The sequence below is a fragment of the Mesoplodon mirus genome (genome assembly GCF_964341445.2).
Source record: "Mesoplodon mirus genome assembly, chromosome: 16".
NCBI lineage: Eukaryota > Metazoa > Chordata > Mammalia > Artiodactyla > Ziphiidae > Mesoplodon > Mesoplodon mirus.
Window position 1 is genome coordinate 24,577,415 of NC_138992.1, and position 14,221 is coordinate 24,591,635.

At 29.9% G+C, this 14,221-nt stretch overlaps 1 protein-coding gene across 3 annotated transcripts in view; it reads left to right on the plus strand.

Moving 5' to 3' along the window:
* The window catches only part of CSMD3 (CUB and Sushi multiple domains 3), a gene marked incomplete at both ends in the record, with an annotated part of 1,109,686 nt that overhangs the window by 414,571 nt on the left and 680,894 nt on the right, over positions 1–14,221 (plus strand). Inside the window, one exon of one of the 3 annotated variants that reach the window (XM_082600704.1) lies at positions 7,873–8,184. The exons of the other annotated variants lie outside the window; for them this stretch is intronic. Within the exon in view, the coding sequence (XP_082456830.1) occupies positions 7,873–8,184 (312 nt within the window). The remainder of the gene's footprint in view (positions 1–7,872; positions 8,185–14,221) is intronic. 3 annotated transcript variants of the gene reach the window in all.

Genomic DNA, 14,221 nt, shown 5'->3' on the forward strand with positions numbered 1-14,221 from the left:
GTGTTCAGTGATCTTACTGCAAGCTTCACACTCCTCGTCAAAACATATATTTCTCAAACTGCCCCTATTATTTCTTTTGAGGAGAAGAAAACTTTACAATAAACTAATTCAAACTAAACAGTTGAGCAATCACTCTAATATGTGTGTTCTCTCAACCAAAAAAGCATTTGTCTGATAAGAGAACAATTATGAGATAGCAATGCCTAATCCTAAAGAGCATCTTTTTTTTAAGTAGCATCTGGCTACACAGAAATAGCTCCTTGGTTCCCTTTAAATCATATCACATATATAAAGCCAGCATTAGGTATACTTTATACTTTAGGTATTAAAAAAAAAGAGGAACACTTGTAATTAGTAAGAAAATGACACCCCCCCCGCCCTCCCCGAACTAGAAGGCCATTATAGAAGGAAATAGAGGATAAACATGGATACACTGAGATAGTCAAAGTAAGCAGGCCTCAGGGACATGATGAGCTAGGTCAGGATAAAGCCTTCTTTTATTTTTTCTTTCAACCATGATATGTATAAAGGGTAACTCTACCAGTTCCTTTCCCTTACTTCTTTCCCTTCTCCTTCACAATACCAAATATCATCATTATAAAATATTTTTTTGGAGGGAAAAAGGTGCTGGAGAATGGAAGAAAAGGGAAACACTACCCTCATTTGAGAAAACACAAATGAAAGAGTGATTTATTTGTTCTTAGATGTCCCTTCTTCTTTTCATTACTTATGTTCTAGCACATGCAATATTAATTGCAGTTATATTATAATTATGGTTTTATATTGTTTAAATACATCTGAACAGGTCCAATTTCTTTCTTATTTGTATCCTTAAAATACATTTAACACTCAATAACTATTAATTAAACATAAAATGAAATGTTTATATTTTTGAAAAATAAGAGAGAAGTACATTTATCCACATTCATTCTTCCCTCATATATGTATGAAACATTCAGTGGGAAGTGAGAGATATACATGTATAAGACATGAGTTCTACTTTCAAAATGTCATTAATACATATCAGTTATTGGAGGCAGCAATGTTCTGAAAGTGAAGGAGTTCCTTATATTACACTTTGGAATAAAAGATATGTGGTATCCTTTTTTGCTAACAATGCCTTTAAATCTTCCATGAGAACTGGCAGCTATTCCACAAGATTTTGTGTGGAAGGAAATTCAACAAGTGTGTGTTAAGTTACATTTTGTTTGTTTTGGGGAAACCCAGAATGTGTCCTTCTAGTTTTGCTAAGAGGTAAGAGCTGCTACACGAAAGAGGTCTCAAAATGCAGGATTCTAGGAGATGGTTTTAGAAAAGTGTGAAGGGACATTCTATCCTTTTATTCTTATGAAATATGACAATGATTTTGTGAATCTTACTTCAAAGCTAGGTGTTCAAGTTTTATTGTCAGTATTGTGACTTTATGGATTAACATTATGCTTAATTACACAAAAAAGGCTTCAGTTTTCATTTTGTGAATATTTATTCTTGTGAGTGGTGTGTGTGTTTGTGAGTGTGTGTTTTTTTATTAAAATAAAAAAAAAGACACCTTGGACCTATCACTATACATTGTTGAGACTTCCAAAAATATATGAAAAGGAGTGATAAGATGCTGACGCTTCGTTTTGCAACTTCACTTTAATCAACTAGGTGAAGCAAGAAATGGCTCTTTGAGAGAGAAAATCTTCAAGACTCATACAGCCCTCTACTTATATTTTCCCTCGCATGAGCTTACTATATTTTTAGTACTAAGAAATCAGATGTCTCTTCTCTCACATTCTGTGACAAACTGTGAGGATATTTAGTGTAACATTCATAGATTTATACTATATAACATATATAATCTATGTTATATGACAAGTATATGTATTTACCATATATACACATATACATATATATGTGTGTGTGCACATATACACACACGCACACACACGTAGTTTTGTTGTGGTAGACCAGCAGAGTACTCTGTATGCTTTCTAAAACTTGGTATTTTCTATGTTTCATTTAGATAAAGATACTTATGGTTGTTTGACATGTGGGTTTATCAAAATTGCAAACAATGCAGAATAATGGAGTTTTTATCTTGTATATAAACAACTTGGCATTAGCACATATTTTGTTGAATATTTGTTTTATAATCATTTATTTACTCATAGTAAGTGTGGATTTGGTAAATGTATCACTAAATCTTGCTATCATCAGTTTCAGCTTAGATTGCAAATATTTATTCATTTAAGATCACTTGCATCTGATAAACAATAACAAGTCCACTTGCAAAAGTTAATATTGGTGTCCCTATTTAATGCTTAAAAATTTAGATATAAATATATAATATAAATGTAAATATATATCAATATGTCAGTGAACTCAGAAAGACAATTTTTATTTAAACTCTCAGTTATATTTTTAAATTAATGTGTACCTAATTTAATTAATTCATGATCATAGAAAATCTGTTACTTGAATTAGTGAGATCAACTTCTTTCACATTTCTTTGTATCAGAAATCTGGATTTAGGGGACAGCATTTTTGCATGTCATGTCATATTTTAATGGCTGAATGGTTTCTTTTGTAGAGGTGCATCTTATAATTAAGAATATATTTAATGAGATGTTTTAAGATCATAGTCTTATTTAGTTTCAAAATAAATGCAGCATTTTCATTTAAAATCAAAACTTTATAAGGCCAACATATACCTGCTCTTTAAAACTAAATTAGAAACTAATTTTTTTCAGGATTTGTCCATTTATTTTCCTAGTCAGAGAGACAATTTTATATTAGGTAATGACTAATCAAAGGTAGATTATTTATATTTTTCCTACAATTTAAAGGCTACTTTCTATTTGTTTACTCATCTCTTCTATAAATTGAATATTCATAGTACACCCACCTCCACCAGATTATACTATTAAATACTATACAGATTTTAGAATACTGGAATTTATTATGTTTAAAATGCAAAATACTTATTTTCCCAACTACAGTATGCTTCCTAACTGTAACATGTAACATGTATCAAAGCAGTGGCTTTGTTTTACTTCACCCCCTCATATTTTAATTAGTTTCCAAGAGTCCTCATTTATTGACACTTTCCTGTAAGTTTCATGTAATATTAAATGAAAGAAGAAATATAACATACAAATTAAAATACATATGCTAAAATTTATAGAATATCTAAATGTGACTCATAGAATTGCTGCATTAGTTGTATTTATATTTTATTTTGATGTTATTTTGTATATTTTTTCTTTTGCATGTTTTCATGTTAAATATGTTTATTGCATTTTTCTTCATTATATATCATTATGCCACAAAATTATTCAATTAGGATTATTTTGTTATTTAAGCTTTTATTCAAATGTTTCATTTGAAATGCTAAAATCAATGGAACAGAATATATGTCTTATATAAAATAAAATGCAAATATAAATATCTAAAAGCTACTTCTATAGATACGCAGTTATCTTTAACATGTACTTCTATAGCTGTATGCACTTTGGGACATCCACTCATATCTCTAGCAAAATGTTCTGTTATTTACGTCTGTGATGAGTTAGACAATAATTACAAAGCAATATAGCATAATTTAAAAAAGTCTGTAAGACTAAAATTTTAATCAAAATGAAATTCAGGGCTTCCCTGGTGGCGCAGTGGTTAAGAGTCTGCCAGCCGATGCAGGGGACAGGGGTTCGTGCCCCGGTCCGGGAAGATCCCACATGCCGTGGAGCGGCTTGGCCCATGAGCCATAGCCACAGAGCCTGTGCGTCCAGAGCCTGTGGTCCGCGTATGGCAAAAAAAAAAAAAAAAAAAAAAAAAAAAATTCAAATTCAATTGAGTTTTTATTTAAGATACTTCCTATGTGTTTATAAATCACTTTACATGAATTATGCTTATTACCTTGCAGATTGTTGAAATAAGAAGGTCTTCAAAAATATAATTTTTAATATGTACATAATAAAATCCAAATTTAGTTATATAATTTAATTGTAATATTATATAATTTTGCCAATTTACATGTGTAATGCATGTCATTTTCCATTATCATAATTCCAAGAGGACATATAGTTATGATTTATAGAAGCATGCTTATATGTGTAAATCATTTCATTTTATTTTTGTTATATTTGGAAATGTTTTTTATTTAAATATTAATAAAATTATATTTTAGATGTATTTATATTTTAAACATCAGATATATAATATATCTCTAGCAAGTTAATTGACAGGGTAATCTAATTGTGATAAACTACATCTTGTATACATGGTTTTATTTCTAATGAAGAATGGGTTTTTTGAATGTACATTTTATTCCTAAATTTGGGTTGTATGTCTTGTAACATGCATTTAATACTGTGCTATTAAAGATAATGCTTACATAATTGTGTAGCATACTTAAAATATTTTAAAAGAAAGTTAAGTTATAGTTTAATATTGAATTAGATATATTATATATTTAATATTGAATTGTTGCTATATATAATCCAAGCCTTTTTCCAGCATTGGCAATTTCCTCATAAAACAGTTATGTATGCAAAAATGTTGAGTATTTTGAAACTGTTAAATGATGCATTTTGACAATTTAAAAATCTGTTTCACACACTGCCAATTTAAAATGGTACCAAAATTAGTATTCTAAATTGGTCTACATTTTAAATAAAATGATTATACAGTATATAATATAATTGTATAGTGATGGATGATTCTATTGCCTTATAAAGGAAATCAATGTTTTTTATAGTTCCATTACATATATATGTATATATAAGTGCCTAACTAAATTTAGATGCCCTTCTATTTCCTGCCATTATGAGATATATCTACTTTTTACTCTACAGAAATTTGAACATTCTAAATAAATCCATTTTACACTAACATTGTAAACTATCATGGTTTGGCAATGTTGACACAAATCTTCAAGTAACTATTACTTATGCATTTAAATCTTCAGATTCCACACTTTTTCAGTGATGTTTTTGAAAGTTCAAAACAAAACCATCAATTTTTCCTTTCTTTGGAATTATTCTTCATTTCATTATACTGTTTGACCTGTGATTTACCATGTTAAAGATTATGGTCATGTTTCATTCATGAAATTTATCCTCTTTATTATTATTATTAACAATAATAATTAGAATTATTAAATTCATTCATTCTTTTATTCTTTCTTTTGAGGGATATTTCTTGAGCATCTACTATGTACTGGGTACTGTCCTAGATACTTGAGATTCAGCAATGAATGGAATTTAAAAAAATCTCAGCCTTCAGGGACCTTACACTATAGTAAGGGGAGGAAAAATTATGAACACAAAATATAAGTAAAACATAAGAACTGGTTAGTAAAATATCTGGTTGAAATATATAGCTAGTTATACTATGGTTATTAAATAGATTTTTTTAATGCTTTATTCAAATATTACACCCTGTTCTGCATTCAGGTTAAGAGAATAATACTGAATATTCACTACCAATAGCCAGAGTAGAACTCTATTACTGAAGATTTTAAGATTGGGAGTGCTAGCAAGTCCTGAATCTAAACGCTACTAAAGATCAGTTCTAACTCACAAATTTGTTTAAGAACTGTATTTATCCTCTGGGGTCTTCAAAAAACGGGTGTTTGAAATTAGTCTTTAGAGCTTAAAGATTAGTTATAGAAGCAACCTGGACACATTCCTAAGAATTACCCCAGATTCATTTACCCAAATACAAGAGATTATTTAGGATTAATTGTAATGACCTTCAGTGATGAAATATAATAAATAGCTATTCAATTTCATTCCTTGCTAAAGGTAGAAACACTGAGATTTGAGAGAGTACAAATTCCATTATTTTTTATACTTCTAGATTGCATTTAGCAACATATGTTTACAGTTAAATGCTTTCCTTTTTTAAACTAAACCTGAAAGCCTGGAAATTATGATAAAGTCAGAACAGTTCTAAAGTATTAGTTTTTATCCTGATTTCATACTTCCTTTCAAAAAGAAAGGTGCAATTAAACTTCCCAGAATAATATGGACCAGGTACTGTTTTTATAGTAATGAGCATATGAACATCAAAATGTCTGATTTACCATGAGGTCAGTTACTGAATGTTAGTAATGCATGTGTAGTTATTGCTTAATCATGTGACTAAAGAAAACCCTTACCAAATATTAGCTTAGTAAATATTACTGGCCAATTTGCATAACCAACATGCATTTAGTAGATTTTAATATTCACAAAGTAACTTGGATGAATATTCAATAGCAACTTTTTCTGATTAATGCTTTACAGTATATTAAAAGTCTTTAAAATAATCTGATAATCATCATACCTCATTTACCCCTGCCTGCCACAAAGTACAATCATTTAATTTTTTGAATTTGTAAATCAAATTAAAATGATATGAAAACACAGGCTGGAAGAATTAGTAATAGACATGTGCTCTTTTGCTTGCTTGTGAATGACTGGGGTTCATGTTTGACTTCTTTTTTGAGTTTAAAGCAGGAACCCGAATTACTAGTCCTACTAAGCATCTGCCTACGGGGTGGGGGGAGGGGAAGGAGGCAGAACAGGCTCAAACCACATTACGTGATATAGCTGTTTTTTCTCTCGCAAAATGAATAAAATATCCCCATGTATTTTTGTCCAAAATATCTAAATATACATTGTGGACAGAATTTTGAAATGCAGTTTATTGAGAAAGCAAGTATGTAAAAACATATACCACTCATTGGCTTTAAAAAAATACTCAGAAGTTTTCTAACCAGGACATGATAATTATTCCTAATTAGTAGCTGTTCCTCCAAAATTCAATATTTTTTTCTTGTTAAGCATTTTAGCTGTCAAGAACCTTCTAAGTATATCTTCATTCCGTTTCATGCTTCTATTATAAAGTTGTATCTTTTTTCCTTATGTGAGAATTACGTACTACCAAGCACAATCGCTGAAAAAGTTTAAGTGAAAGAAAAAAGAAAATCCTAATTTGGTACCTTTAAAACAATTTTAAAATTATAGTGAAACTTTAATAAGGTTAAGAATGTGGAGAGTTACTGTGACATGCTTATGAGATATTTGGAAACTTTCAACCTTTTTTTTAAAGCTAGTTTTGTATGAATAAAATTTCCATGCTAATAGTTAATTTTCAGTCATTTCTAAGTAAAACAATTTGTTTAATTTTAACTAGTTGAAAATTGGTTAATCTCAAGTTTTACTTTAAAACTCTGAAAAATATTACCCAACTTCCAAAACAACCTGTTAAATTCTAAAGTATGTATAGCTCACGACATTGAATATTTTATCATGTTGACTGCTTTCTGGCAAATTAGGTTAAGATAGGCATTTACATAGAGTAGTTTTTCAGAGCTTCATTTTTTAAAATCATTTTGTTTTCAGTTTGGCTTTGATTTTTAAATTCTCCTTTCTTCACTTGTTTGTATTAAAACAGAAAAATTTGATATTTTTCCCAGAAATCATGAAATGATATGGCACAGACTATTCAAAGCATACTTCTGAGAAAAGTGTGGTTACATAGTTACCCATTCTGTCAAAACTTGTCACTTGCCAGGCATTTGTTGCTAAAAAATCATCTGTAGATAAATAATGAATAAGATTGATTCAGGGCCATGTAAAGGGTTTACTGTTTCACCTTTTTCTCCCTAATGTGTTACAATTAAAATGTGGTATATTTGTGTATAATATCCATTCATAGGTTGATTGATATAGACCAAACATCAGATCTGGTTACTTCACATTTTAGTGGTGTGTTTGTGTTTTGCCTTTTCATGTTTGATAATACTTAAAGTGATAGAGGGAATATAATTTATTAAACATATCAGAAAAAAATAAACAACATTTAAAAGAAAAAGTTAGCATTTAGTGCTACTGTGTCCCACAGGTTCTTCTCCATTGACCCACACTACCTCCACTGGTGAGTTAGAGGAGCATAACAGGACTACCACTGGTGCAATTGCTGTTGCTAGCACATCTGCAGATGTTACTGTATCCAGTGTTACAGCTGTCACCATCCATAGACTTTCTGAGGAACAGCGAGTGCAAGTAAAGAATATCAGAAATTCAGGTCTGGACCCCAACACATCCAAGGACGGGCTCTCTCCTCATCAAGCAGATACACAAAGTACAAGGAGAAGACCAAGAAATGCTGAACAGATAGAAAGAACTAAAGAGCTTGCAGTTGTTACTCATAGAGGTATTGGATGTTATTTTACTTGTGCCCGTTTAGTTACAGCCAAAGCTATATTTTGGTAATGATTCTAATTAGAGAATGAGCTGAAACAGAGCCAAGATGTAGGAAGTGAAAGAAAGAGTTCAAAGTAGCTGAAAAATATAGACAGTAACAGAACCTGAATGATTTGAAAGTACAAAAATTAGAAAAAAAAAAACAAATCAAAATGCAATGCAAATGTAAGGAGGAGGGAGTAAAAATAGAAAGAAAATAATGCATAAAAGATAGTAAAAATAAGTACTAAATCCCCGTTGCTTATTACATACCGCTTATGGTATTGAGATAACATGAAAATAAAAAAGCCATTTTTCTATTAATAAGTGCACATATTTACTGATTGATTATTTATCCCATGTAGTAATTTTCATATTTGCATGAAACTTTTGTTACACAAGTGTTAATTTATTATTGAGAAAATAGATAATTTGATTGGGAAAAATGAAAACATTATGTCTGGTCTTTATTTTATATAGCTTATTCTACTGTTTCTGAATTACCTATTGCCTGACCCATATGATTGTACTGAGAACAGATTTCTCATTTTGAAAAGGTAACAGGTATTCATTGATATTATGACTCCAAATTTAATATTGCTTAACGTCCTACTTTAATTTTTAGAGATAAAAATACCACAGAGCCAAATCATATATTGGTAATTTTCTAATCAATTAATATAAGCCTATCTTTTACAAAATTAGGAAGTGTAGCAAGTTTCTGTTTCTTGGTAGCAGGTTTCATTGAATAGTTTAGTAAAAAATTAGTGTAGTGTCAAAAACTAACAAATATATATTGATATATGCATCAGTGGAAATATTAATTAATTGCATATTAATATTTGGAGGAGAACAAAATACTCCAGCTTTATTTCCAACTCATAATCATATATTCTCCAAAATGGCTATGGTTTATGTAATATGGTTATACATGGTTTAACATGATATAAGTAATAGAAAACCATTCAAATGCTTAGTACACACTAAGGAGAAAAATCAAGACATTTTTACATAAATTGATTGAAAATCATACAGAAATATCTCAGGAACTCATTTCCACCAGAATTCATACTGAAAGTACTTACTTTGATTCTCTTTAATAAGAAGCGTTCTAAAATGAATTCTTGGGAATTCCCTGGTGGTCCAGTGGTTAGGGCTCTGTGCTTCCACTGCAGGGGTCATGGGTTCAATCCCTGGTCAGGGAACTGAGATCCTGCAAGCCGTTGGCATGGCCAAAAAAAATTTAAAAATGAATTCTTAGCATGTGACAGTCTCCTTTAAAGGATTAAAATGATATCATCTTGGTTCTCTATTCACTCTCCTACCATGAATATTTCCTCCCATGTGAATATAGGGATCATTATCAAATTTATGATTTGCTTAATCAAGTAGATTTTCTCATTACTTGGAAACAAAAAATGTGTAAATATTAATGAAATATCGATTAAGGAAAAAGCCCTTCAATTTAGTATTTTCACTCTCTTCAGAAATTTGCATGAGCTAATTAACATTAACAAACTTTACTGTATTCATTCTATTACCCACTGAAAAAGAGGCAGGTAATTTTTGGACATAAGCTTATTATTTATCAACTAATAAAATACAAATGCCACTTCAGCCAAAGTTTGCCATCAAGTGATTTGAGAAACTCTGATGCTACAAATTAAATATTTTATAGAACTTGAATAAATAATTCAGATTGAAAAGGGAATAAGTAGTTGTCAATTTTTAGATTAAATAATGTGATTTGAAAATTAATCTAAAATTTGAAGTACATTCAGCTAAATTTCAATTAAGCATCAAGATTACATCCTTGGTAAATTCCAAATCAGTGCTCAAATTTTCTCAAATGTTGTCATAATCTCCCAGTGCTGTTTTACAACATTCAAAACATTTAGACCTGTTTCACGTATATTCTTTCTAAAATAGTGTTTATGGATATGATAGTCATTCAATGCTGCCATCTACCTTGGTCATAAATATTTTTAATCATTGATGTTTAAATTATGTTTACAGAAAACATGTTGAATGTTATATTCATCATTTTTTAGAGACAAATCATTATGCTTTCATCAAATCTTTATTTTAATTAAAATTGGTCCTTCTGACTCTTCTTCAGTAACCTGCTACTTCAGTGATTTTAGTTGGCTCATTACCTATTATATTTGACACACAAACTATTAACATTTGGGGCAAAAAAAATGTCAATGTTAGAAGTAAAGGAAACCTGTTATCCTATATCTATTATGCTTTTTAAAAACCTCAATATACAGCTATATTTTCAGACATAAAACAGTCCTCAAAGACTTAACTCTAAGCAGGACCAAATTTCTAAATTAGGATTGGCTGACATGAAAACAGTATTCTTAAGAATAATTTCAGTTCAGCCAGCGTGTCTGAAATGCCCACTGAGCTCTGTTCTGTGCGAAATAAGGATGAATATTACATGGCCCCTTCTTTCCAGAGAGTGAGATAGAGTGGAGAACATAGAGAAATCCATCCTGGTGGGACAAGGAAGATTTTGTAAAGCTCATGGCTGAGCAGAGCACTAAAGGAGCTACAGGATGCATGTAGGCAGTGAGTCCTTTAATTGACATTTTAGATGAGTCAGTAAAAATAATACAAAACTAACTTGCTTAATTTTGCTAGATATTTTAGAGAAAAAATAATTCTTGTTCGTCTATTCCATTCTGCACAATGTAGTCAGAATTACCTTTTGAAAATGAAAATCTAATCACTTCACTCCACTGCTTTAAAGCTTCCACTGTTTTTCCAGTGACCTTGGGAAAAAAAGCCGAGACTTGATGATGACCCATGGGAACCTCTATGATCTAGCTTTTTGCCTATATCTCCAAATTCATCTCTCTCACAGTCATTCTTTATTTTTTTGGCCAAAAAGAATTTCTTTTAGTTTGTCAAACATACCATGTTCTTTTCTACCTCAAGCCACTCCCATAAGATATTCCTTCTTCCTTTCAACCAGATCATTCTAATTCTCTTTCCAAGATTTAGCTTAAATTGTTTTAACTAGCGACTTTAAGTTCTGTAAGGGAAGGAGTGGATGGGTCTTGTTCATGCTGCATTCCCAGTGCCTAGAACAGCCTCTGACCCATAGACATATTTAGATAATATTTAGTAAACTGATGAATAAATGTTTACAGTTTCACCAGCTAGAATATTCACTCAAATGACTTAAAGGCTTAACATTATATTCTTCAATATAATCAAATATCCATGTCTTTCAGTATTAAAGATAACTATTTTGTTAGTTATAAAAACCAGTGTTTTTAATTACTTTGAAAGGCAAAAGTATTCTCATGTACTTACAATAAAATATTGCTTTTTTATTATATTACCACTTCAAAATTCACAAAATAAAACTAGATATAAATGCCTTGCTTATGCCCTTTACACATTTATAAAATCAAAGAAAATTTATAAATGAACACAAGCAAACTATAAATTCAATAAATTTCATATGAATAAATATTAATGTAATACAATGGATATTATTTTACTGAAATTAATTACCATCTAAAGCATATATACGATAGAGATTGTGATAGCATATGTTTCTTTTTATGTCTACAAGTGTGTACAGTTTTGTACTGTGATAATTTGGCATTTTTCATCATGTTTCTCTATTCACACTGCAATTAAACTTTCACTTTTATGATGTCTTTTGATCATTACTAATTCCTTATTTGTCTATTCTCAATAACTTGAGGTAAAGTGCTTACAGTTTACACTATTACCACTATGAAAACAAAGAAAACAAAGACACTGAAATTGCTCATACTATTTGGTACTTGTGAGTGTGTAGACTCAAAAATCTGTGTATTAATTTATGATTAATTAAATCTTAAATCACTAGTTAATTATAAAAGCTACACAATTAATAAATAATTTGAAAAAAACTTGGAATATTTATCAAAGACATTCTCAATCCCAAGAGCGTACTGTTCCAATTAATTTTTCCTATAGTACTATAGTTAAAACATCAGTAATTCAACTTAAGTTATCCTCCTAAAATTTATTTTTCACTTTCTACTTGTTCTCAGTAAAAGAAAACCCTTTATGGTTTTCTCCAGTTAAAAAGATTCTTTAACGTTGAAATATAAACAAGTAAAAGAGAAAAATACTGATAAATAATGTTGACATAGCTCTTCTTTAAAAACAGTGTATTAACACTACAGTTTCCTTTATTAGTGCCCAGAAGACTTCAATATGAAAATTCAGCTTTATTGACTGGATTTTAGTCCACTTTTGTCACCTGCTATGTGTGAGACTCTTTGCAGGTCACGTGAACTATTAGGGTTGAATTTCACTATCAGTAAAATAGTATCACAGTATTACATTAGGGTTATAGTGAGGATTAAACACAGTATTAGGTGCAAATGCCAAAAAAGTTCAAGTATTTTCTCCCAATGGAAAGGAAAAACCAAATTATGAACAAAGCAGGCTGTGCTATGATGTAGTCTATATAACTTAAAAAAAAAAAAAGAGTAACTACAAGCTTATTATGAGAAATACTGCCATAGCCGTTGTTTCAAAATGCTATTGAAGAAAGGAGAGGGACTGACTACCTATAAGTATAGAAGTCAAGGAAGGCTGCACAGAGGATATTTGTACAAATTCTTGAGAGATGAACAAAAGTTTCAAACTAGTAAATTGTGTTTTTATTGCTAAGATGTATAAAGAATGATTTGAGTAGTTAGTGCTGAATAGAAATATGATGAACCTATAACAAAATAAATAAAGTGTTCAACTTTGCTTAAAGGAATATTTACAGTCATATAAATAAACCTAAAAACAATTGATATTTTAGCTTATTGATTATACAGATGTTTAAAATTAGATAACATAATATCTAATGATATTTTAAATTTTATCAGAATAGTTTGTTGCTTTATGATTTCTTTTTGAAATTATTTCTTAATATTTACTTAAAATACCTTTTTCAGCAATCTCTAAACCCCATAGTTTATTATTATAGCCCTAAGAGATTTCAATTCAAAGTTGACTTATAATAGCAGGATATATGTAATATTATTACAAACTTATAAGTAAAGAGTCCTGAATTTCTAGGATTATATTTTTTTAAATAGATGGTCACTTTCAGATCATCTACTACAACAGCATTATTTTTATACAGGAAATTGTGGTCTGGAAGAGGCCATATGAAAACCCAGTCTTCATATTGCTAAACTAGTATTCATTCATCCTTCCATTTACTCATGGTTCAAAAGGGCCTAATGCAAATCCTTTTATTAGGCGATATTAAGGTTAAAGTAATATAGATGACAACCATAGTTGGGTTTTCTTCCTCAAGAGGTTTATACTATTATATTAAGAGGTTATACTATTAAAAAAAATAGTCATTAAAATGTGTTTTACTCTAGGTAAGTTTTTTAAACGCTGTTTTTCTTATATATTGTGGTGGAATGGTATTTCTTTTTTTTTCAATATGTAGACAAGTTCTGTCAGCTGTTAATGAGCAGCCATGATAGTTGCTATTTTCATGTAAAAATGAATATATTCTTCTGGCAAAGTTCCCATATACAATTATAATAATTATAAGCTCTCTTTTATTGTTCTTCTTAGCAGAAATTTAGATGACTATATCATCTTGTGGAGTCAAATATGTGTCATAAGCATTTATAGCCATTGCTGCTACTTGTTTTGACATAGTATAGTCAATTCTTCCATAGTATATTTAATAGCTAATGATCATATTAATAGGATCAAGCAGGGTTTTAGCTTAGTTTATAAAGTAACATGAAATTATGTTTAACTGAAATTGAATATGATGTAGAGCCCCCCCCCATAATGGCAGCATAAAAGAAAATCTACTTTAATTTATCAGTTTGCAAGAAGAACTTTTTATTATTTTCAGCTTTAAGGTAAGAGTAGTTAATTCAGCATAAATTATTCATTTTAGGTCAGCAATTTTAATTCAGACAAAAGCAGGAATTTTAAAAAATTTTATCTTAAGCAATAGTTTTTCA